Source organism: Falco punctatus, assembly GCF_963210335.1.
Source record: "Falco punctatus genome assembly, chromosome: 3".
In the NCBI taxonomy this organism is placed as follows: domain Eukaryota; kingdom Metazoa; phylum Chordata; class Aves; order Falconiformes; family Falconidae; genus Falco; species Falco punctatus.
The window spans coordinates 46,422,712-46,448,032 of NC_137582.1; the positions used below are offsets into that span (position 1 = coordinate 46,422,712).

The following is a 25,321-nucleotide window of genomic DNA, read 5'->3' on the forward strand; positions in this document are numbered from 1 at the left end:
ATGGGTGCTAGTCATGCATGTGCATAATCATGTTAAAAATACGAACCCATGAGCCTAAGCTCAGACTCAAATCACAGTTCTCTGAAATGACTTGGACAACACAGGGAAGAGCTTTTGCTGAGTAGCTTCTAGCTCTTCTACATCATATCCTCATATATTGTGTTGGTGGATGAAGAAGAAAAATATGATTAAGGTATTTCAAGCCTGACATGAATATTTTTCCAGTGGAGAGGGTTTTGATAATGTGGGCTTGTGGACTGAATTTGGAATTTGCTTTGCTTCTATAATTTGGCTTCTAATGCCAGCAGAAGAATCAAGGCCTGAGAAGCAAACTAAAAATGTATTTCAAGGGAATGCACTCATCTGTGATACGGTAAAACTATTAGGCTACTGAATGCCTGTTTTGAATTACATCAAATCACCTGAAGACCATATGGCAAATGGAATTTTTTTAAGTTAATATTTACTGCCTTATACAGTATCAAAAAAGATTTTTTTTGTTATTTTAGCTAAACCTCTATATGTAAACTCACATGCTTTCAACTTTTTGTAATCAATAACTGAAGGCCAAATACCATCTGCCACAAATGCATAATCTGCAGAACAGTCAGACATCTTCCAGTAGAGAAGCATGTCTGCGTTTCTAAAAACGGGGTGATTAAAAGAGCAGTCACCTAATCCTTAGACAGTAACACCAATTCTTCTGAAATTCACTGGGGCAACCAGGGCCAAGAATCTTAGATGCTGAACTGAGGACTGAGGTGCCTAAGTGTAGAAGCCAATATTTGAAAACATTGACCTCTTTGTCCCTAAGAGGAGAAAGTGTTCTGGCAAGTGTAATTACCCTATGCATTTTCCAATGTACATCCCACACTGTTTGTGGGTTGCAGATGAAGAGGGCAGACAGCAGACCTAAGAACACTGTTCTTGAAACGTGGCAGAAGAATTTCTCATTTTCTAAGCACATTTCCACACATACATGCAGCAATTAGCCAAGTTATTGCTCAAACCCTTTGTTTAGCACAGCTAGTGAGCCTTTGCCTTTGTCCTTACACTGGTAGGATGTGATTCTGACTCTGTATTAATGTCAACATGATTTCATCAGACTTGCACCATGGGGAGCAGTCCCATAGACTCAGGTTGTTTCCCAATTTCTAAGAAAATCTGACCGTTATAGACTAGAATGTCCATCAAAACAGAAACTAATTTAAAATTTGCATTGTATCTTAAGACCATTCTGAATATATATTTCTCATTGGTGTGCTGTTTTGTGTCTCTCCTGGCCCAGGATTTATAAAGTTTGTTCAGCTATGCTTGAAGTGGGTTTTCTGTAGCGAGTCTTGAGCAGTCTGTTTCAAGAATATTTACTCTCAATAAGTGAACAGGAATATGTAAGTGTTCTAGCATACAGATCAGCGCTAAATACACATTTAAGGCAACCGGAGTTGCATGAGCGTAGCTGTGTAATGGCTACCTGAACTTAAACATCCTCATACCTGATGTTTTCAAAAATACCCATCTCTTACTTGCAGGATGCTTTTCCTGTTTTCCGTCTTTCTGACTTCCACAGGTGAGAAAGAGCACCAGTCTCTTAGAACTACCACTTAGTTTATTATTCATATTCTTACTTCATCCCAGTGAGAAAAGAGGAAGCTCTCTAGGTGGAAAAGATTGTATTATGCATTCTGTCCAATAAAACATGGGGCTTTATTATTGTTGTGTTCTGGTTTGTTAGGCATAATACAGCATATCAATGAGTTGCACTTGTCTAAAAATTGAGAACACTTTTTTTAAGGGGACATTATTTAAAATATTTATTGCAATGGAAAACAGATGCTAGACTGATTTATACTTTGATATTTTAGTTTATTTTCATATCTTTACATTAACATGCTTACCTAAAGCACATTTAGGATAAAGGCTTTTGCTACGCTTGTATCTGCTATGTTCTGTGAGGTGGCATTTCAGTTCACAGGAGTAAGTTATTCTGCAGCACTAACATTCACTATTTGAACCTGGTACTGCAGTTGCTGTGAATATGGCTGTACTGCTAAATAACACCTGTTCAGGGACCATTCTCTGGCCCTGAAGCAAAGTGGCCTGACCTGATCCTGTCTACACTAGGTACCACCTGTCCTTCAGGTCTTCTTCAGGTCCAGCGTCGTACCCCTGAGGCTCTAACATATGGTTATCATTGTACGAGTGTGTGCGCAAAATGTTCACAGTAATGCAAAAGTGCATTGCATCTTACCAAAACAGTGATTTTGCAGCATGAAAATAAAATCAGGGTTGCACGCCTTGGGTTTGATATGCTGACATGTTTGAGGTACAAAAGCTGCTAGTACAGTTTGGAGAACTGTGGAGGGTGGAGGCAGCAAAGTCTTGTCATTCTTGTTCATACTGCCCTTGTGGGAATGGTCCCCAGTGCCTCCAAACCCCAAATCTGAATCTAGCCATAATGGCAGAACACGCTAGTTAGCACAGAGCAAAATCATGCCAGTGGAGTACTGAGTAATCAGACAACACGGATGATCAGAGTATGGGTTTCCTCCATCATTCCTGTTACATAGCCAGGTAGATGTGTGTTAAACACTCCCATGGCTTCCAGTGGCTGAAGAGTGCAGGAGAGTACAGGATTTGGGTATGCGTGTTTATTTGGGTATGCACATCCTCTGTTCCAATTTCCACCTGAGATCATTAACTTTGTTTTAATTATTCCTGATTTCTACCACTGTCTGAAAAGTCAAAACTCACATTTTCCTATGCTTAACCCATTGTAACAGGAAAACCACCCCTTTTTCCAGCTCGGAGTTATGGGGCTGTTCACGGCCTCATAGACATGCCCAATCTGTGATCCATGGCCTGACAGATCAGTTCCTCTTACCTATATATTTCCAGGCATATATACTTTAGGGAGCCTTCGTGCTTGTCTACCTTCATCCATGGTCTCTGCCAGGACCCTGCAGCCTCCCATGGGACTGGTACACTGGGCTGCAGGTGACAGGGACCCCTCAGCAGGCAGAGAGGCTGCAAAGGCAGAGAGGATGGTTATCGGCAAGGTACTGTGCCATCAACACACACAACTGTAATTGCACTTTTGTTAAAAGAGTGTCTTTCCAAAATTTCACACATTATTCAGCACTGGAATTAGGAGATTAAAAGGAAAATGAACTGTTAGTAAAGAGAGGAAAGAAAGTCTTCGCTCCTGTTACCACACTAATTGCAGAGGGAAGACAGCTAAATTAAGTCTGACTTTTGAGCAGATCTTCATGCACACAGCTGTTAATTTGGGGCGAAGGAATGCACTTTGTGTGAACTCTATAGCCTTCTTTAATTATTTTTTTTTAACTTTTCTATTAATTTTTCTTTTAAATTCACAACATGTTTCTGTTTCTTTCAGGGAACAATACCAGCACTTTCCAGTGGCCAAAAATAATATGTTTAAATTCCAGTGGTTTTTAACCAAAGACTGCACAGACCTGTGGATAAAGTGTCTGCCTTATATTTCAAAGTACAAAGTTCAAATTTAGTAGGTACTTGTAGTTTTATTTTTAAATTTTAATGGGCCAGATTCTCAGTTTGGATAAATCAGCAGAGCTCCACTGATGTTAAGGGAACTATGCCAAGCTCCATTAGCCTAGTATCTGGCTTCACAACTTTTTTTCTCTTCGTATTGAATTCAGCTTTCAGTACTCATGCACTAATCATTTGTCTGAAGTTTGTAACTGAATGATTTTTATTTTTATTATAAGTAAAAATATAGTCTGTGAATTTGTGAAAATGAGTAGGTTCTGTAAGGGAAAGTTGTAGGCATAAAAAGGTATTAAAGCTGGACTTCCCTAATTTAGACTTCTACTGAAGTCAGTGGAAATGTTGACAGAGAATGAGAGAAATCATATGGACAGAGTCTCTTCGGTCTCTGCAAGGCAGAAGAAGATGCAATGAATTCCTTCCCTCTTTTACACTCAGGCACAAGTCTGTTCAGAATTAGAAGGTGACCACAAAGTGATTTTTCCCATCAATCTCAATGTCTACATCTTGCAAGAGCAGCCTGGGGCCACACCAAACTCTCTGATCTCCCCATTCCCTAACTGTTGACAGCCATGGATTGTTTTCGTTGCTGATCCTTTTGCCATCCACTTCCTTGAATTTAATGATTAATTAAACCCTTGTATTTAATTGTATTTAACGTTTGCATCTAACAAGCAACCAAACCTTTATTATGCAAGGTCCTATGTATTCTGCTGGGGCCAGGTTTGCCAAATGGATAAGCTGCAATCTTGAGCCTTGCTAGGGTTATCCCTCAAGAATAAATACAAACCTATCCACTGAGACCAAGATTTTATCTTTCAGTTTTATTATGAAAATCTGACAAGCACATTCTCCAACTAGGAAGGCCTATAGCCAAAACTATTTGCAATGAAGAGTCAGTTAGGCTAAATATCTGTCAGATGCATAAATCTTAGCATATCTGAGTGTAAATAATTATAAGAGATAAGACAGAACTGAGTACAGCAGAGCTGTGGGTCTGCCCTGTTAGATAGCTAATGCCTGATCAAAGCTAAAATGGGTAAGTAGTAGAGTGAGTGGACATGAGAGGTCTCCCTAGGAGTCTCCAGGAATGTTTCTGGTTAAGTCACAGTCATCTCTCCATTTTATCACATTTTATTCAGGTAGAAATGTAATGCAAATCGGTTTGAATAAGGATCATGGGGTTCCATGAAGACACAGAGGGGGCAAGGTAGCAGTGTCCATGCCATTCTGGTAGCAAATTCACCCCTCAGCCAGGCAGACCCTTGAGCGTCCATCTTCCTGAAAGTCCCTCTAGCAGCCTTTTCAGTAAATGCCAGGTTTTTGATTCAAATCTTTACAGACTGATTACTTTTGCAATGTTTTCAAAACCCTTTGTAAATGTATAAAAGAAGAAATAACTCAATTTATGCTGTATGACAAAGAAAATTTTAAAAATCATCAAAGTTCAGCAACATAAGGAGAAGGCAGTTTCTGAGCTGCATGCATACAACCATAATCAAACCTTCACATGTAATTAAAATGATGATCATTTTTTACCAGGCCTATAAAAAATTAGGCTTCGTGTTATGTAGTTCCAGCACATGTATGAGAAGCATAAGAGACTAAGACATGGAACAGTGGGAATCTTATATGACAGTGTGTGATATTAGAAGGAGGATTTCTTGAACTTTTCTCCATTTCTCTTCTTTGTTTTCTGGCAGTGAGTTTGTGAGTCTGATTTTAGGCTTGAGAACGTATGCTTTTATTTTTCATATAAAGACTAGACCTGCATCTATTATTTTTGAGAAAATTTTCATATGTATTTTTATATTTCCATATATTTTTCAAATACTGTTTGACTGGTACCGCATAGAACAGTGTGATTTTTCACATGGTTTATATTAGGTTAGCTCACATTTATCCAACCTCATGAACAGATTCAGTTTGTTGTAGTTGGATTAAATTTAGTGAGTACATAATCAGATAGCCATGAAAACAAGGTATTTTTAAGCCAAGAAAGCCAAATTTGTCCTCATTTACCTCCTGTGGAAAGCTATTAACATTCATGAGTAGGAAGGACAGAAATTGGCTTTGCATACAGTGGAAATCACTGTAATGTTTTGACCAAATCCTTCCCTCAAGCTTAACTTGATTAAGGACACACAAGATGACAAATCCAACCAAAATTTTGGTACAATGGATTCACTGGCTGGCAAGTTGCAAATCTTCCACTTAACTGAAGCCATTGTAAAGTCCACAAAAGTCCCAGAAAACACCATCCTTCTTCATAAGGATATGAGAAAGTGAGCCCATCATGATCATTTCTGCAGCAGTTAGACAATGACAACATGAAAAAAAACCCTGCAGATAAATGCTCCGGCGCTCCATAATTGGTGAAGTCAAGGAGGTCTTTTCCCCTCAGGATGAATACTCCAGGTCTCCCATACTACAAGTTAATGATAACATAATAGGTAATAAAAGAATAGAAACACAATATATGTGTTGGTTGTCTAGAGCTTAACTATAGAGATGACAGGGTTGAGTGTTTATGGGTAAAAATCAGGGGGAACGCCAACAAGGCAGAAGTCATGGTGAAAGTCTGTTGTAGACCACACAACTAGGATGAAGAGGCAGACAAAATGTTCTGTAAGCAGCTGAGAGAAGTCTCGCAATTGCTAGTCCCTGTTCTTGTGGGGGATTTAAACTTACCAGATGTCCACTGGAAATGCAATACAGCAGAGAGGAAACAGTCGTAGAGATGCCTGGAGTGTGTGAAAGATAATGTCCTAGCACTGCTGGTGAGTGAGGCACACAGGACAGGTGCCCACCTGGACCTGTTGTTTGTGAGCAGAGAAGGACTTATGGGGGATGTGATGGCTGGAGGCCGTCTTGGGCATAGCGATCATGAAATGATAGTCTTCAACTCTCAGAGAAATAAGGAGGGGGATCAGCAGCACCGCCACCTTGGACTTCTGGAGGGCAGACTTTGGCCTGTTCAGGAGCCTGGCTGAAAGGGTCCCTCGGGAGGCAGTCCTGGAGGGAAAAGGCATCCAGGAAGGATGGGCATTCTTCAAGAAGGACACCTTTACAGGCACAGGAGCAGACTATCCCCACGTGCCAAAAGACGAGCCAGCGGGGAAGAAGACTGGCCTGGCTGAACAGAGAGCTTCCATCCTTTATTGGATGCAGAGGGGAAACAGAGTGACAAAGGATAAGGAAAAGGCTCAGGTGCTTAATGCCTTCTTTCCTCAGTCTTTAATAGCAAGATCAGTTGTTCTCTGGGTACCCAGACCCCTGAGCTGGGAGACGGGGATGGGGAGCAGAATGAAGCCCCCACAATCCAAGAGGAAATGGCCAGTGACCAGCTACACCACTCAGACACACACGCACCTATGGGACAAATGGTACCGAGGGAGCTGGCAGAAGTGGTCACTGAGCCACTTCCCATCATTTACCAGCAGTCCTGGCTAACTATGGAGGTCCCAACTGACTGCAGGTTAGCCAACGTGATGTCCGTTAACAAGAAGGGTAGGAAGGAGGATCTGGAGAAGTTCAGGCCTCTCAGCCTGATGTCGGTGCTGGGGAAGGTTATGGAGCAGATCATCCTGAGTGCCATCACACAGCATGTGCAGAACAGCCAGATGATGGAGCCCAGCCAGCATGGGGTTATGAAAGGCAGGTCCTGCTTGATGAACCTGATCTCCTATGGCAAGGTGACCCACTTAGTGGATAAGGGAAAGGCTGTGGATGATGTCTACCTGGACCTTAATAAAGCCTTTGACACCATGTCCCACAGCATTCTCCTGGAGACAGTGGCTGCTCATGGCTTGGACGGGTGTACTTTACGCTGGGTAAAAAGCTGGCTGAACAGCCTAAAGAGCGGTGGTGAATGGAGTTACATCCAGCTGGCAGCCGGTCATAAGTGGTGTTCCCCAGGGCTGTTGGGGCCAGTTCTGTTTAATATCTTTATCAACAATCTGGATGAAGGGACTGAGTTCACCCTCAGTAAGTTTGCAGATGACACCAAGCTGGGGGAGAGTGTTTATGTGCCTGAAGGCAGGAAGGCTCTCCAGAGGGGTCTGGACAGGCTGGACCGATGGGCCGAGGCCGAGTGTGTGAGGTTCAACAAGGCTCAGTGCCGGGTCCTGCACTTGGGTCACACCAACCCCACGCAGCGCTACAGGCTGGGGCAGAGCGGCTGGGAAGCTGCCCAGAGGAAAAGGCCCTGGGGGTGCTGGTCGACAGCCGGCTGAACGTGAGCCAGCAGTGTGCCCAGGTGGCCAGGAAGGCCAACAGCCCCCTGGCTTGTGTCAGGAACCGTGTGGCCAGCAGGACCAGGGCAGTGACCGTCCCCCTGCACTGGGCACTGGTGAGGCCGCCCCTCGAATGCCGTGTTCAGGTTTGGGCCCCTCACTGCAGGAGGGACATTGAGGGGCTGGAGCGTGTCCAGAGACGGGCAGCGAAGCTGGTGGAGGGGCTGGAGCACAAGGCTTATGAGGAGCAGCTGAGGGAACTGGGGTGGTTTAGCCTGGAGGAAAGCAGGCTCAGGGGGGACCTTATCGGTCTCTACAGCTGCCTGGAAGGAGGTTGTAGCAATGTGGGTGTCAGTTCTTCTGCCAAGTAACAAGTGATAGGACAAGGGGAAATGGTCTCAGGTTTCACCAGGGGGGGTTTAGACTGTATATTAGAAAAATTTCTTCCCCGGAAGGGCTGTCAAGCATTGGAACAGGCTTCCCAGGGAAGTGGTTTTCACCATTCCTGGAGGTATTTAAAAGACATGTAGATGCAGTGCTTAGGGACATGGTTTAGTGGTGGGCTTAGCAGTCCTGGGTTAACAGCTGGATTTGATGATCTCAAAAAGGTCTTTTCCAACCTAAATGATTCTATGATTTTAAAAAAAGGCTCCAACTGTAAAACCCCACATTGTCTTAAGATACCATGATACAATGACCCCATTTCCTTCCCCTTAAGCCAGGACAGGCACATGTGATGTCACCGGATTTCCCATACTCGGCTCTAGGAAAGTCCCCATGTGCAAGCGTTGCTCTGTTGGTCACAACAGCTCTTTCAGGAGTGCTGCCAGAAAGAGGAGAGGCTGCAATCTGCAGCATCATTTTCTAGAGCTGCCTGGGAATGTTGTGCCAAAAATTGTTGTGTTTACAGATTCATTAAAACCTATTTATGGGAAAGGCTTGAATGTAATCCCCATTTGAAAAAGAAAAAAAAAAAAAAAATCCCTCCCTGACTTTTCAGCTTGCTGAAATAGCCTGCTTTAGGTTTCCAAAATAAGAGATTGCCCTTGCAGGTTGTAAAAAATCTTTCAAAACTTCTGGAGGTTTTCAAATTTAAGTAACTTCTTGTTGAAAAAGAAGTTAAAAACATCCAGAGAAAAGGCATTGTGTGAAAAAATACATTATTTGAGCCAACAAAAGTATTTTTGATTGCTCATCTGTGAAAATTTTCAAAAATGTTATTTTTCCCTTTGTACAAGGGGAAAATACTTCGAAGGCTCAAAACTTCCGACAAATAAAAAGGTTCCCTTATCACTCTAATCACATCCTGAAAAGTCCTGGAAAAGGCTCCATTTCTGAGTTCTCAGATTTCTAAGTGCAAATAAAGACAATGCAGACATTTTGCTGTACAGTCCGTGAGGAGATACCTTTACTGGGAGACACAGTGGGCTACAATCCCTTCCTCAGCCATCTATTACACCAGGAACTTCCTATTACATGACTGACACCATCCAAGCAAAGCTCCCCCTACTTCACCTCTGCATTCACACAAAGAACCCAACATTTAGCTCTGAAATGTTGGCAATTTCCCTGTAGATAATGAGACATGGAAAAGGCCAGGATGGCCACATGCTCTGCCTCATGTAGATATCTACCTAATGGCCACACATTTTGCTGGAAACCCCGCTGTCCAAAGTTTGCAGATATTTCTCTCAGATCTTATGCTGGAAGGCTTGGTTTGGTCTTTGGTGTGTTATGTTGGAAAACTGACTTTTGGTTTTCTCAGAAATGCTATGTATTCCATTACATCGTGGTATTTGTAGTATGTCATGAACTTTAACAAGACAGACGGGATACAGTCAGCCAGATTTCACAACTGTTTCTCGGTTTTATGTTTGCTTATATTTTAATCTCTTTTATGTCTGAAATCTGCCCTCAATAAAACAAAACACTTTCATCGGGCCAAGTCTTAAAAAAAAAATATAAAAAAATACAGTGGCATGGGAATGGTCTTAATTCTATTGGTGATTAATATGTATATAGTGTTAGTTTAGTGCCATCAAGTGACCAAAAATGTGAAACAGCACTTCTACTTCAGGGGTTTTTTGTCTTTCTTTTTTAAACTAAGGAAAGCTGACCTGTTATCCTTTTGATAGAAGTACAGGGAAATAGTTTCACAGGCTTTTGATGATCTACTTCTAGGGCATATCTAATAAGAATCCCAGTTAGCTTCAGAATTTCTTGCATACCTTGATAAATCAAGGCTTCCTCTGTTTTCTCAGTTTATAAGGTTTGAAGAACTACACTCCCCTCTGTGACTGAAATCTTTGCTGTTTAGAATTCAAAAGGAGGTCTCACCTAGGTGAAAATTCATAACAATTTTTATTATATGGTGATATCCTAAAGCTCTGATATAAGGTGTTTTTTTAATGAAGGACATCCTAAACTAGTTGTATAAATCCTTATTTTGTTTCCTGAAATACAGAAGTTACCTCTGTCAGAAACAAGCATCCTAAACTAATTGAAATGGATACATCAAGGCAAATGTTTAGGTTTTAGTGCGTCTACTTATTATATGATGAAACATTGCATAAACAAGCGTAGGTAATGCAAACTTCTAAGAAAACTTTTATACAAATTATTTTTCCAGTTCTTATCTATTTAAAATATATAAAAAATCATTTCAAATGCTCATTAATGTAGTAGATAAATACATAGTAAGTTTATGATTTGTTAGGGTGGAACCAATCCCAAAAGTTTCATTCTCTGAGGTGGAGTGAGCTGTTTTCTCCCGGGTCTGTCATGCTGATTTTCCACCATCAGACGGAGCTGACCATCAGCCGCCAAGTAGATATAAGCCCTAGAATGGGCAGAAAAGCAATGTTAACACCTCATAAAACACACTTGAGAGTGAAAGGAGAAGTTGGGAGAGCTGAGCATCCACAGACAGGACAATAAATACAAGCATTTTAAAAATTCCAGGTCGTGCCTTGGTGAGTAATAAACAAGCTTCAAGAATACCGGTCTGCCAGGACTTGCTGTGGTCAAGAGCAGAGTGGAGTATCACTACAAATCCTGTTTGTCACCTAGTAGTCACAAAAGCAAAAATAACATCATAGGTGATTTTGTAAAAGTCTTCTATTAACAGTTCACCACATCTCTCCCTTTACAAATTCATTCCTGTATCATGTGTGGACAGTTAGCATTTATCGTTACAGCTTCTGATGAAATGTAAGGAAGAACCAACCTTTGTGGTGTCGCTATTTCACAAAAGCCTGTGGTTTACGGTTAGATCCATTTTGTGAAAAGCCTGCAGGAAAGCTCTGCACATATCTCTTGGCTTTTAAAGTGGTTTCATGTGTTGGCTAGGAGTGTTCTAAGTGCACTGGGAGATGTGTAATCAGTGTTATATATTCAGACAGTATTTACATTTAAAATGCATATTTAAGTATATGATAACTTCCTGGCTTTTCATTGTATTTCCTCCTGCTTTGTTTCTCACTTTCCTATGACATTATAAACCCATATAATTTAAAAACTATTTGCTTCTTAATACAGTTTCTAAATCTATCTAGAAAAAGGTTGTGGAGAAAAAAGCTGTCATATATCTGGACAGATGTGACAGTGACAAGAGCACAGCTAGCAGTGGAGACCATCCAGAGGAATATCTGTACCCATTGCAAAGAGATATGTGTTTGCTGGCAAAAACTGAAGAACACTTTTGAAGAGACAAATCCACTTGAACATTACCCCTAAATTACAAGGTTTCAAATTCTGGAAGAGTTTGGATACTGCTCTAGTGATTGAGTGAGGAGCAGTGGTCAGAGTAGAAGAAAACTTGAATGTCAACCACATGCTGTCAGGCAGAAATTTACCTTGTCCATCCTAACATTTCCTTTTGCTAATGGCATCCACTTATGGTCTCATAACTTAATTTAGATTTTGAGGTCTTGCTGGTTTTCTTGACTTTCTTACGGCCCAGTTGACAACAACATCAACAACTAATGTAGCTCTGTTGCTGTAATTGATTTAGTGTCATGGACCACAATATCCTGCTACATATTATACAAATGCAACCAAAAGATGCTCCTTTTCCCAAATAATTTAGTTTGCTTACATGAACAGATAACAAATCCTTACAGTCAGAGGAAGGAAAACAACCAGAGTAAAAAACATCCAACTCACAGGTACAACTGGCTAGAAGAATGCATCCCACTTATTAGACACAGATGTGGTGATCCATGTAGTGATGATGAACCATACTCTTGGCTTTTTTGCCTTCTGTTCCATTTTTCCCAAACCACCACAGCTCATTGCTTAAGTTGTCAGCCAAAGTCCTACATCCTTTAACGTCTGACCATTAAGAGATGTTGACCACGCAGGTGGCTTTGAAGAAATGGATTTCAGATTCAAAATCTTAGAAGAATAGGTGCCTTTCACTTTAGACTTCTAAAAAATCTTATTTACTTAAAGTATGCCATTGTAGCATATGAACTCTTTAATGTTTACCAGCCAAGAATGACAAGATAAATACAGCTTCAATGTCTAAACCATGTTTCCAGCATTCTTTTGAAAGAAGTGAGCAGCCACCTTGAAGCTGAACAGGTTCTTCCGTTAATATAGTCTTTTCCTTTAGAAAATTTTAAAAAATGTTTAAATATTGGAAGGCATATAGCATGAGGAACTGTTCAATTTATTTTCTGCATATTGCTGAGTGTAGTCCTAAGCAGTTTCTCACACCCTATTCTGTTCCAATTCTTTGAACAGAAGGCTATTGAAGTCAGGCTATTATAATGAGGCAGCAATATCAAATACTGAATTTTTCTCTTTCATATCATACCAAGTGGGAACTCTAAATGTGATACTGCAAAAATTACCATATCCTTATGAGTACTGAGCAGAAGCGCTAACTTTTTTGGAAATTTTTCAGAGCACACAAGAACCCAGAATTTCACCTCTGCTCCTCTTAAAATGCAAAAGGCTCCTTTTCTTCTCTCCTTCTAACCAGTCACCTGATAGTAGCTATGTTTCTACCACAATTAAAAGCACAACTTACAAAGCAGCTATAAGAGCAGTGTGCTTTATGTCCAGCAAACTTTCAATGTTCAACTTCCCAGTGAACACAATGCTGCCTGGTGGAAAGCCTGTCCAGGCATGTCTGATCATTATAACTCATGAGCCCAGCATGGCCACAGAGATTTTGACATGCTTAAAATGTGCTAGCAGTTACTCCTGCATGTGTGTGAGATGGCAATTGGTGAGTTTGATCTTTAGGACAATTTTGTGGTTGCTGTTAATAAATAACGTAACATAATCCATGACTTTTCTCTGAAAAGCACCTCCTGCAGCACATGGCTATTTTGTCAAGCTGTAGTTACCTTAAAACTGAATGTCTAATTTAAGACAGTCATCTGGACTCTCTCCATAGCGAATGGAGGTCCTATAGCAATTTATTCTCCTTAGGTGTGATGTCAGAGATAAGAACGGTGAATCACCCACCTGTCTCCATGATGTATAGTAGAAACACGGAAGACTATCTCAGACTAGAGGCTTAACTTACATATTTGGCTAAATTTAAGTGAGAAGAATCCATCCTTAGTGCCTCAAGTACAACTATTTCCTGAAGAAATTATGTTCTAAACAATCGCTCTGAATACAAGAGTTGTTTGTATTCATTTGTCACTTCTCCAGCTGCTCTGAAATAAAATATAACTCTATCAACTGGTGACAGAGGAGACAGCATTTTCCAGTTCAGAAAAAATCTGGTCTTGCATTCAGAAATATATTCATAGGACACGTGTATTACACATCATACAAAATGTGTCAGGTTTTCTAGTTGGGAATGAAGAAGGGCCTTTATACATTTGTTGTGTGTTCTTCAATATAGGGTTTGGCTGAGCTGATCTTGTATCTCCCCAGTTCATCACACAGTATTATCTTTTATACGGAACTTATGTTGTCATAGGTTTGCTCTTTACCTTTGCTGAACTAGGTTATGATTTGTGGAAAGCAGGATACAGTCAACCAATAATTTAGAATATATATCAAAGAAATATTACATGCTTGCATGTATGTCTGAAAATTAGTCTAAATTATGCATTTGTTTTACTGAACTAAAATGGAAGCATGAATATTATTCTGTCACAACTCTTCTTTGCAGCAGGAATGTTGTTGGGAACAGGGCAGAAGTACTTAATTAATGGCCCAACATCTCTGGGACTATTACTTATGGAAAACAACATAGCCATTTAAAATATTCTTAGCTGAAAACTTAAAAGTTTTAAAGACAACCTATCTAAGCAAATGACAGTCTAGCCCTGCATCTCAGTTCATTTGCTTTCTTTTCCCTCTCCTACGTCCAAGGTAAGCCACCATCTGCCAGGGAGGACACTTTCTTCCTAGCAGAACACTGAGCCTGTTGACTAAAAAAGGGAGACTTGTGATTTTGCATTTACAGAGTGGGATTTAAACTTTCCTTTGACCTAGAGTTTTGTACATACATATTCTTAAACATATAGTCACATGCACTTGCTCACAGGGAAAGAAATAAAACAATGTATTCATCTGGAAACTAATGTTCTGCCAACAAATCAAATTTGCCCATACAAAAATGGGGAAAACCCTGCGACATTACAAGTTACTCTTTAAATTTCCATTATATTTTAGAGGTGGTTAAAAAAGAAAACAGAATTTAATGTGTAAGGCTGTATTTGTATACTACTTTGGCATAATGTATCTGTCCTCAATAGATGCTCCCACCCTCCCTGAGACTTGTTGGGTTTTCTTTCACCACTACTATCCATATTTACTTTTATTACTATTAAATGAAATACAGCTCCACTGTCCTGTGGACTACATGTAACAAGTTTACAGAAAGGCCTTTCCTTAAAACACTCGTTATACAGAGAAATGACTCAACTGCTCATCCACTTTTCAAATCAACATCTCTGGTATCATATTTAGTAGCTATACAGCAAAGCAGAGTGACTCTTATGCATCTAATGACATGAAGTATGAATGTTGGAGGGGAGCCAAGTCATCAGCTTCATAAAGTAGCTGAGTCACTGAAGGTGTGAGGAGGCATCTTACTTGATGAACATACTCAGCTTTTATTTCCAGTACAGTCAGCATGTTTTAATAAAGTAAATATATTCCTTTCTGTTAAAATTTTGCCTCTGATCTTTAAATCTTACATGCCTTTAAAGAGACTAAATCAGTATTGTTGTATTCCCCAGCAGCGCGGATATATATAAACTGTACCAGATTATTTCTGGATTACCATACACTTTGTACTATTTTACGAGTCCTGTTCAGGACACTTCCATAATGAAGTGGAGGGATCAATCTTTCTGAGCAGTGTATACCAAACCAGAGGCTGAGAATCCAGCCCTCAAATTCTACATGGCTTAACCTATGAAAAAGAGCTGGTAGCAATGTTACCACAGGAATATAGCGATCTAAAGGAGATGTATTAACCACCTAATTCTTCAAATGAAAACTAAAATTAAAAAAATATATATATATAGTCAAGTACTCCATTTAATCATGGGTGTAGTTTAGAGGGATGTCACTAGAAACATTAATTTTACATAAAATCATGAATTTAAATTGTTGGGTAAAATAATTGTACAAAAGTCTCTCTTCCTTGCCTTCATGGTATTACTTACAGAACAGCTCTAAATGCTGACACTGAAAATCTGACTTTATGGTTGTTTTACTCCAGGTACAATGGTAAATTATACATCTGTTTATTGACAGATATTGGTTTAATTAAAATTGATTTTAAATCAGTTAAATATTTACAAACTTCTTTGTGTACATATACAAACTGATTTACAACTAGCTCAAAAAAACTTAGAAGACTTTAGTATGAAAAAGCTGATTATAAATTTAAATGTGTTCACACCAGAGCTTGCAATGGTATTATCAAGGTAAACTGTATATGATTATTTTTAAATTAGGAGAATTTCTGCATGTACCTCAAGTCATCATTCAGATCAGGGCAACAGGTAAGCCATGGTACATCTAATTGTTCCTGTTGCTGATGTTGATTCTATTATTGTTACTGTGGTAGAAACAAGACGTACCAGTTAAGGATATATTATTCTAGGCTGAGTACACACACAATGAAAAGATAGCATATGCCACAAAGAACTTGGAGCTATCATCTGCTTTACAGAATTTAGCCTGCCCTAAACTTTTGCTGAAAGCAAAACTATTCATTTGTATCTTTAAAAAATGATAACTTTACAAAACTGCAAACTTATTTTAAATAGTTTAAATGTCATTGAAAACAGTGAGCGATGACTATGCTATTTCCCATGAAAAAACTGTGCTTCCATTTTCTGACTAACTCTAACAATAAGCTAAAGTATTGTATTCTTTACTAGCTTTGCTTTTGGTTAATGTGTCATGGGTTGGCCGTTGACATACCTTGCAGAATAAACATATTACTGGATGAATTCTTGAATACACGCAGGAGTCTTTTAAGCTCCCAACAGTTCAGTAAGAACTTCACCACTGATTTCAATAGTTGAGGTTAAGCCTATTCTGAACATGTCTAAAAGTTCTCAACACAATAGAACAGATTGACATGGAACACTGAGCATTGTATTACTTGAGGCTTCTTAGGCACCTGAAAGACAAAGCTTTACTAGATAAATACCCCAAAGAATTGCTGCCATAAACCCACTATTATAAAAACCTTCCCTAATAAAACTGTTGACACAGTATTACGCCTGAGACATGAAGATTGTATTTACAATGATGTTAAGGTACATATTGTGCAATATAAATTCATATGTATATATGAAAGAATAATCTATGTACATTTTTAAGCTTGTGCTGATACGTAGGCACTGACTGATTAGAACCATTTATTTATTTAAGGTGGCACTACCAGTGTGAAAATATAATGGTTCTAAGTGTTGTCATTCTGATTCTTTCTGTTACTTGCTCTCCACCAGTTTCTTCAGGAAAACGAGCAGGGATGCTTACCTGGAAAATACAAGCAAAGACAAGGACATCCCTAGCAAGATGCTGGTACAAATCTAGAATGAAGGAAACCAGCCAGACTGACAGGATTATCACAGCACTTTGACAGAAGACTAATATTTTTATGGGGAGGACTGGATTTTGGCTGCTCCGTGACAAATACTGCGGTTAAAGACACAGTTTTGTGGACGGTTTGGCAGAGGGTCTGAGCTACTTGACCATGGGGTGTTGTTCCAAAATACTATTGGGAGGAAATAACGTCCATTCAACAAAGACAGGGAAAAGCATTTAGGACAGTGATTCACAGACCTTTTGACACCATTAGGAAGGGACTTTAAAAAAGGTCAGTTAAAAAGTGCTAGAAATAAGGACTCTTAGAGAAGAAGAGAAAATAAAGAAGTAGGTATTAAGACAGAAAAGAAAATAATGAAAAATATCTTGGCATATTTGAAGTCAAATGCCAGGGATCTAGTGAACCTATGGGGAAAATATGGTTTTAGTAGCATCCCAGAGATACGGTGTCACACATCAGTGATAGTTGTATATAAGAATGCTATGGAAAATGGGCACAGGAAATCTGGGGAGGATGACTCATTTCATATTGAACATAGGAAGAGACAAAAGATACTGTTCTTGGTGAAAATGTCAAGGAGGAAGTAAAAGTATGGCACGATTGGGGCCTATTTTTCATAAGAGGCTATAGCTATATTCAAAAGGAGGAAGCTGATGTTTTTTCTGACTTACTCTGAACAACTAATAAAGGTATTCAAAAAGCTTGCACAGGAGAGAACAGTGGATTTCAATTACCTGAATATGAGTTAGAAAACAATATGGCAGGACATAAAATGTCCAACAAATTATTGTGATATTTTAGGGATGATTTTTTGCTGCACAGGGCAGAGGAAGTTATATGAGGCACTACCAACTTCAATTGCATGACAACTGGGGAGGAACTCATTTTGATTTTAAAGGCAGAAGGTAAACTGGGTGAAAGTGATCATGACACATTTTACCAAAATAGGCTTCCCTACCATAATTAAAAGAGGAAGAAAAAGCACGCTCACGCTGCCAACTATGGATTGCATTGTTATGTAGAAATAGTTAAGCTAACCTTAATCAAGCTAGTCTAGGTACTAAAAGCAGGCTCATCATAACAGCATGACATTCTATATGAGTTAATTAACCTCCTTTCTGTATGGTCTAGGCCTAAGCTCAGTCATTAAAAGCTAACCTAGATTTTCTACAGAGAACAATAGACTCATTTTTAATTAAACATACAACAGAAAGCTATCCTGATGTAAACAAAAGAAACCAGAGGAAGCTTAAGTAGACTGTGTTAACATCACACTAAGAGCTCTTCAAGGACTTGAAAAAAAAGTCACAATAAGGGGACATAACTGAAAAGTAACATAAAAGAATATGAATAAAATAATAAAATCAGAAAGCCTACAGTACAAGATGAGTGACAGGTGAAAAGTGGTATAAAGGGCAACAAGAAAATGTTCTGGAAATGCATTAGAAGTGCCCAGATACTTAGTTAAATTTATCTTACCATAGAATTTAGAAATGGAACACATTAAAAACTATTTTAATTGCATGTATTCTAGTTAATAGGGCCTGAAGAAATTTACTTAATAATACAGCAAAAACAGTCTCTGAGTTGCTAAAAGACCACACAGGTTCAAGGCAACTATAAAAGGATAAAATGTGTCTATCTAAGGAAAGGAGGTCCAAAGACAACCAGATTAATTTTGATCCTTAGGGATATTCTAGGAGAAACTCCATGATGAAGAAGACATAGTTAGCATAAGTTTGTCAGATGCTCTCACACTAGTCTAATGCTCTTTTTCACAATCAATTTCACTGATTCAGTAGAAAAAGAGTAAGTATCATAGATCTTGAGTTTAGTACAATTTAGACACCACTTCATTAAAACAAAAAGCAAAGGAAACATAATTGTCATGAAACTACCAACCAGTTGGCATGCTCCTTGCAAAAATCAAACTTTGAGCGCATTTGCAGTGAGAACCCATAAGGATCTGTAGTCACTTCAGTTCTATGCAATATTTCCATTAGTGATCTGCAAGATGCTACGGAATATAGATACATAAAAAAAACTGGTGTTCACCAACCTGAGAGCTAGAAGACAGAATCAGATTTCAAAACTAGTTTCATAACTTGTATAAATGCCTAAAGTTAGCTGATTAAATCATTAAGGCTAAGGCAAAATACCCGAGAAGAACTTAAAGACACAGCATAAAATGGGGAGAACTAGGTGGCAATATGTTAGGAAAGGTTCTGAGCAGCAGTTTCTGTCATAAGAAAAGCAGGTTTTTTTCTGGGATGTATTTATAAATATTCCTCTCATGTTTAATACATGGGATATAATTACTGCACTCTAGTTGGTGTTGATGCCTCAATTGGACTGCTATCTTATACCTTAAGATAAAGACAAAAGTCACACTGGAAAGAAGCCAGAGTAAAACTGTAAGAATAAATCATTTAGGAGTGCATTCTCTGAGGAAACTGAACAAAACTGTTTAGTCTATGAGAAGATGGTATACATATCTGCACATATAAGCAGCTGTATAAATAAATATAGATATATTTACACACACATATTTATTAAAACTTAACAACATAACAAATATGGTCCATTTCCACCAGGAGTATGACAACAAGGAATGCAGCAAAGAAAATTCAGATTGGATATTGGACATACATATTCATAAATGCTGTTAGGCATTTGTACAAGCTACATGCAAGTGTTGCAGATTTTCTTCAAACAGGTGCCTTTACAAATCAATTGGAGAAATAGTTCTTGCAGCTGATATCACTGGTTTTCAGACTGTGATCTGTCACCTCCTTAGATTCTGTGAACTACTCCTAAGAAGTCCTTGAAAGACAATTGGGAAAAGCAAACCTCAGTATATATACTTCTCATACCCACGCTTATAGGTCCACAAATTGAAAATATTTGAGTAACACTGATCAACATATATATATACCGGATTCAGCCTCAGCGCAGAGATTAGATTAGACAATCTCTTGAGGCCTACGCACCTGTAATTATTTTTATTCCTATGTGAAAAATTACATTCCCTCTGTGAATCGATTTTTTTACTTATAAAAATGCACGTAGCAGTATTTTTCTACCTCACAAGAGATCGTGTCAGTAAACACATTATGAATTGTTCAGATACAATGGCAGTTATATGAACTGAAGTGTTTTATATGAACAAAGGGATTTTATTTACCTCCCCCTTCCGCAGAGTTTTTCTTTGGGCTTTGAACACCCGGCAGAACTTAACCCCTGCCAGGACGGCATCTGTCACACACATTACGGGCAGAGGGGATCTCACTGCACTGGCATTATATTTACAATTTTTATTTTAATGCAAGTAAGCAGGCTTTTTCGCTACGTAACGAAGGGTGCGCTTCCCTCCGTGCGCACACGAAAGCGGCTCTCGGCCCCAGCACGACGCTCCCTGCCGCCCCAGGACGCGGCCGGGAGGCCGGGCCCACCGTCGCCCCGGGCCCCGAGGGGCCGCGTTTCCGCAGCCTGTCCCCGCTGCCGGGAGCCGCGGGCACGGGTGGCACTTGCGTGCCTGCAACCATACACGTAAAACGGCTGAAGCTTTAAGGCAAGGGATGGCGGGAGGGAGCGTGGGGTGGACTGCGGCGCTCCCGCGGACAGGGTCCCCCCCCCCCCGCCAAGGCAGCCCAGCGGCCCCGGCGCCCTCTTCCCGGAGGCCCTGAGGGGCCGCAGAGACGCCGCAGCCCAGGCGAGGGCGCAGAGCCATCGCGCAGACAGGCCGGCTTTCCCGGCTGCTTGTGCCAGCTTCCCCCGCCTCTCCGGTGGTATAAACGGCGCGGGCGCCCCCGCCCGGGCCCGGCAGACCGGCTGCCTGTCTGCGGCCGCGGGCCGGCCCGCTCTCCCCGCCTCCCTGAGGCGCGGCCTGGCCTGGCCTGGCCTGGCCTGCTGTGGCGGCAGCAGCACCTAGGCCGGGCGGCTCCATGGCTTTCATCCGCAAGCGGCGGCTGGAGCGGGAGCTGTACTCCAAGGAGAGGTGAGCGGCCCCGGCCACCCGCTCGGCTTCGGGCCCCGCGGCAGGGCCGCCCTCCGCTCCCTCGCTGGTGAGACGGGTCCGGTGTCGCGGTGTCCCGGCTTACCCCCACGCCAGCCCGGCCTGCCCCCTCCGCCGGGGAGGGGGCGGCGGAGGGGCGGTGGGGCGGCCTCCAGAGAGGCAGCCCGCCCCGGTGGAGCGCCGGGATCTGCAGCCAGCGCTGTACCGGGCTGTGCCCTCGTTGTTGTTGCTGTTTTAATGAGGTGGCTGATGATTCCCGAGAGTTAAGGCTGAAAAGGCTGTAGAACAGACCTGGGAAAATATGAATGCAGCTTGCCGTGCGTAAACTGCGTGAAAATAGCGTCTGCAGGTTTCTTTGTATTTGTTCTCAGTTGTGTTAGTGGCACGGAGTTACAGCTCTGCTTCGCTATAAGACTGAGTTTTTTTTTTTTTTTTTCATGAACATTATAATCAGTGTATTGTCAGCCCTTAAATTACAGACTCTGTGCTGGCGCTTTAAAGTGTTAAGTTCAATTAGCCCATTCTTGCTTTCTGACTGTAATCTATTCTGTTTGCCTGTGGCTAACCGAACATGCAAGAACGTCTTGAGTACATGCTGAATTTACTCTCTTATTTTTAGGTAGTGTCCTGTTTCCTTCATGTGGCTTATCAGCATCTGGCTTGTCACAAAGTGTCAAAACCATTTGCCATCTCATTATTGCCGTGTATGAAATCTCTGTAAGATGAGAGCCCAGGTTAGCATGGGTCGTGTAGTGGAGCGACACGGGTGTCTTCTCTGGGGGGAGCAGGGCTCCCCAGTTGCCTCCTGCTGCAGGAACTGGGGAGCCAGCAGGCACGGGAGCTGGACAGTCTGATCCCGTGCAAATTCCTGATGTAGGTCTCTGCTGGTTACGCAGCACTGTTTATTGTTGGTGAGAAAACCACATGACAAAGCGCTGGTCTCACTTTGTCCCTATAAAAATTCTGATTCATTGCTATTCAGCCCATGAAGCTACTGCAACTTTTAAAGTGTTTTCTAAGTACAGACATATTCTGGCTTGCTTTTTGCTATCTTGTATATTGGTTCTCCTTGTTGCTTTTGGGGGCTGCTGTGGTTTCAGTTGTGTGTGAGGGATCACAGGGAGAATGGACGGATTTCCTGTGTAGAAAGAGAAGAGAAGCGTTTTTAATTTTGAAGTAAAATACCTGAAGTATAGGAAAAGTGTGAAGAATGACTGTGTTAGTTCTGTTAAGGATTGTATATAGTCTCCTTTGTCTGAAGAAGCTGAGAAGGTGGCCAGAACTCATCAGACTTGTCCCAAAGAACCCAAGTGGCATCTAAATCTCTTCTAAAAAGGCCTGAAAACAAACCCAACATATCAATGTCTGTCAGTATTACTGATCTGCAGTTACTGAAATTCTCTAATGAGAAATATTTTTCTTTGCTCAGGCATTTTAAGATCATCTTATTTGGGTTTGTAATTTGAGCAGCTCATGAAAGATGAGACTTGTTCTAATTTGCACTGGCAGCTTTTCCTATCTAAATCTCTGCAAATTAATTTCTCTGTTTGTACCCCTTGCCTAACAATTGATATTTGTCTAAAATAAAAGTAAATTTGTGTATAATTTTTACCCTGTATCAGGTCTTCTCCCGTTCTCTCTTCCTGTGCTTTTCTGAATCAGGAAATCTTAAAAACATCTAAGTGACTTAAAAGATTTCGGGCTCTGAAATACCAAATGAGAAATAGTGAGCTTTGTCTCCTGTTTTCTTTACAGTCCTGCCTTAAAACAGCAGGAAAAAGCCAGCTTTTTGTCACTTAATTGAAGGGATAGCCTTGGAGAGCTTTTCTTTTCAACACTTTCTATAAAATGTAACCTGTAGAAGTTCTAGTTAAGAGTACTGTGAAACTTAGTAGGTAAAAAGTTAATCCTCTTATACAGTTGCTTTGGGGGGAAGATCAGATTGGTTTTAAGTGATCTGAAAAGAACTGTTTCCTCTTAACTAATTAGTTGGACTGCTTTAATGTCTGGTTACATAAACCTACTTCTCTGACTGTATGCAGTTCTCTAGAAGAAAACAAGAAAATACTGAAGTGTCCTGTGTGTGCACACTGAGACAAGGAGCGGGTTTAAATTTACATTTGATTGAACAAATCCAAGTCACTACTGAGAAGGTTCATTCTAGCAGGAATTTTCCATTCAAATTCATCTGTATTTTATCTCGATTTCATCTGTGTACATCTCTATTTTCACTTTGCCCAGGTGTTCAGAGTAAAGAAAGATATTATGTCCTTTTTAAATTAGTGTTGTTTGCATGCTTACCTGATTTATTTAATGCCTAAAATACTCAGCACTCATGAACAAGAATCCATTTTTCAACAGCTTTAGTTACAAAACTTCAAATTAAACGGTGTGGTGTTTGGCTCACGGTGTTGTTCTCTTTATAAATTGAGTTCTTGGTTCTATTGGCAGTGTGCCCAAACCCGGGCAACCAAACACTTCATAGAGAGGCTCTTTATGAAATGGTTCTGCTGGTTTGTCTTGCACACTGCTCAGCTTCCCGTTTGAGGGGTTAATCTCTTCTGCTGGGAGCATCACTCCTGCAGAGCAGCCTACTGCCACCATGTAGGTCCTGTGGATGGATATTTTGTGTGGTCTGTAGTCTTATCTTACTTTCTTGGGACACAATGTACATAATGAAGGCTTTTATTCAAACATCAGCAATTGAGTCCTACAGCTTGCTCTCATTATGTTTAATTTCAGAATTGGTTTTACATAGCTGTTGGTTGCTGCTCGATTGGGCCGGCCTGCTTTTGCATCCCTGACAATGTCCTTCCATTATCAGGGTTGTACTTCCAATATCAGGTCAAGTGATTGTGCAAGGCGTGTTGGATCAGCCACTTGAAATCCTTGTGTCCAAGTAGATTTCCAGCATGTGCTTTCCTGATGAAGTGATGGAAATGGTAAGAATTCAACCACAGATTAAGAATTTAAAGCAGGATCAGTGGGGTACCTTCTCTGGGTGGTATAATCAGGATTTTGCTAAGACACTGGGCCCTGCATGTTCATTTCTGTGTCCAATTTGAACAAGTCCAGGGCTTCAGCTGGTAGGTGACATTAGCATATAAAAGAAATTGTTTGTTTGTTTGGGTTTATTGTTTTGGGGTTTTTTCCTACCATGTTGTTGGATCTCAGACAAGCTCTTTTCAAAGTGAAGTGTAGAGGGACATGCACATCAAGCAAAGTAACAGTAAAATTCTAAAGTAGACTAAGCCTGATAGGACACACTCTATTTGCAGGATATTTTATAGCATCTTGTCAGGACTTGTAGTTGTAAAGTGTGGTTTGCTTCATTGTTGCATACTGTGAACAATGCTAGGAATGTTTGGGTGCCATTTGGGTTCCTAAACCTTGTGTATAGGGTATGACATAATAGGAGGCGAAGTTTTGCTGCTGCTTAGTTTCGTGACTTGTTTACCTAGTTTTCCTGTGTCTTGACTCATTCTCTGCCCTTTCAGAGTGTCAATTATATGGCAGCTTTTTGAAAAAGGCAAAAAGTAAACAGGTCACTTTGAACTTTGTGTTTAGAAGAAAGCAACCGCAGTTCTTAACTGCTTTGTTCGTTTACTGGTTTTACCTATGTCACCCCTGTCTTTCTGCTCCTGTAGATTAAGTTCTGCTTTTCTTGGCAAACTGCTTTTCAAACCAATTCCCTTCACAAGAAAATACCTTCCACGTCACTTCATATGAATTTTTCAGATTTTCTTAATGTAATTTTTCTGGGACTATACAAAGACAGAAATGTAAAATGAGCCTTCAAGAAAAATTATATTAGCATGCTTTAATCTACTACTTCCCTTAAGTGTAGATGCTTACCTTTTTAAGCTGAAACAGCTCTGTCGTATGCTATTAAAAAGTAAAACCTTTACTCCACCAGGTTCTGTATACTTACAACACTGAGTGGAAATTGAAGATGTTCCAACACAAAAGCTGTTAGAGCCTTCATTAGAGTTATCTGGGGGGGTGTGGAGGTGTGCATGACTGATTATCTACTGTCCCCCCTCGTGCGCCCCCACCCCCAAGACAGACCTCCAAACAGACAGACAGACACAACCGTGACTGAAAATCTGTTTTCTGTTTCAGACCTGGGAAACTCCTTATGTTCTTTAAAGGTTGTTGTTTTTTTCTGTGTTGCTTTTTTTCCCCCCAGCTGTGTCAGTTGTCATAATAGAAGATCTTCTCTTGCCTAGCATGTTGTTCTTTCCCTGCCTCCTCCAAGCTGTTTCTGCTGTTGATTTCAAATACACGGTTTGCATTGAACCTGAGCTGTAACAGCTTAAGTGCCCTTCCACCCACCCTAAAGCTTAGGGCTTTGCCCTGGTGGCAGTGGTAGCTACCGACTGGTTTCATCCTAGAAAGTGAAACTGCTTCTTAGCATCTCTGACAGCAGAGCTGCTGCGCAGGCTTCCTGCCTTCCAAAGGGTAGGGTCTCATTCCTGGCCACGTTGTTCTTGC

At 40.6% G+C, this 25,321-nt stretch overlaps 1 protein-coding gene across 2 annotated transcripts in view; it reads left to right on the top strand.

Moving 5' to 3' along the window:
* The first annotated feature begins 20,443 nt into the window (after nucleotides 1-20,443).
* Nucleotides 20,444-25,321, top strand: part of NSMAF (neutral sphingomyelinase activation associated factor) — a 42,215-nt gene continuing 37,337 nt past the window's right edge. Inside the window, exon 1 of one of the 2 annotated variants that reach the window (XR_013927008.1) lies at nucleotides 20,444-20,809. Coding sequence is in view for 1 of the 2 variants with exons in the window: in XM_080380398.1 (XP_080236524.1) it covers nucleotides 20,757-20,809 (53 nt within the window). In the remaining variant the exon portion in view is untranslated. The remainder of the gene's footprint in view (nucleotides 20,810-25,321) is intronic. The other variant, XM_080380398.1, reaches the window with a different exon arrangement.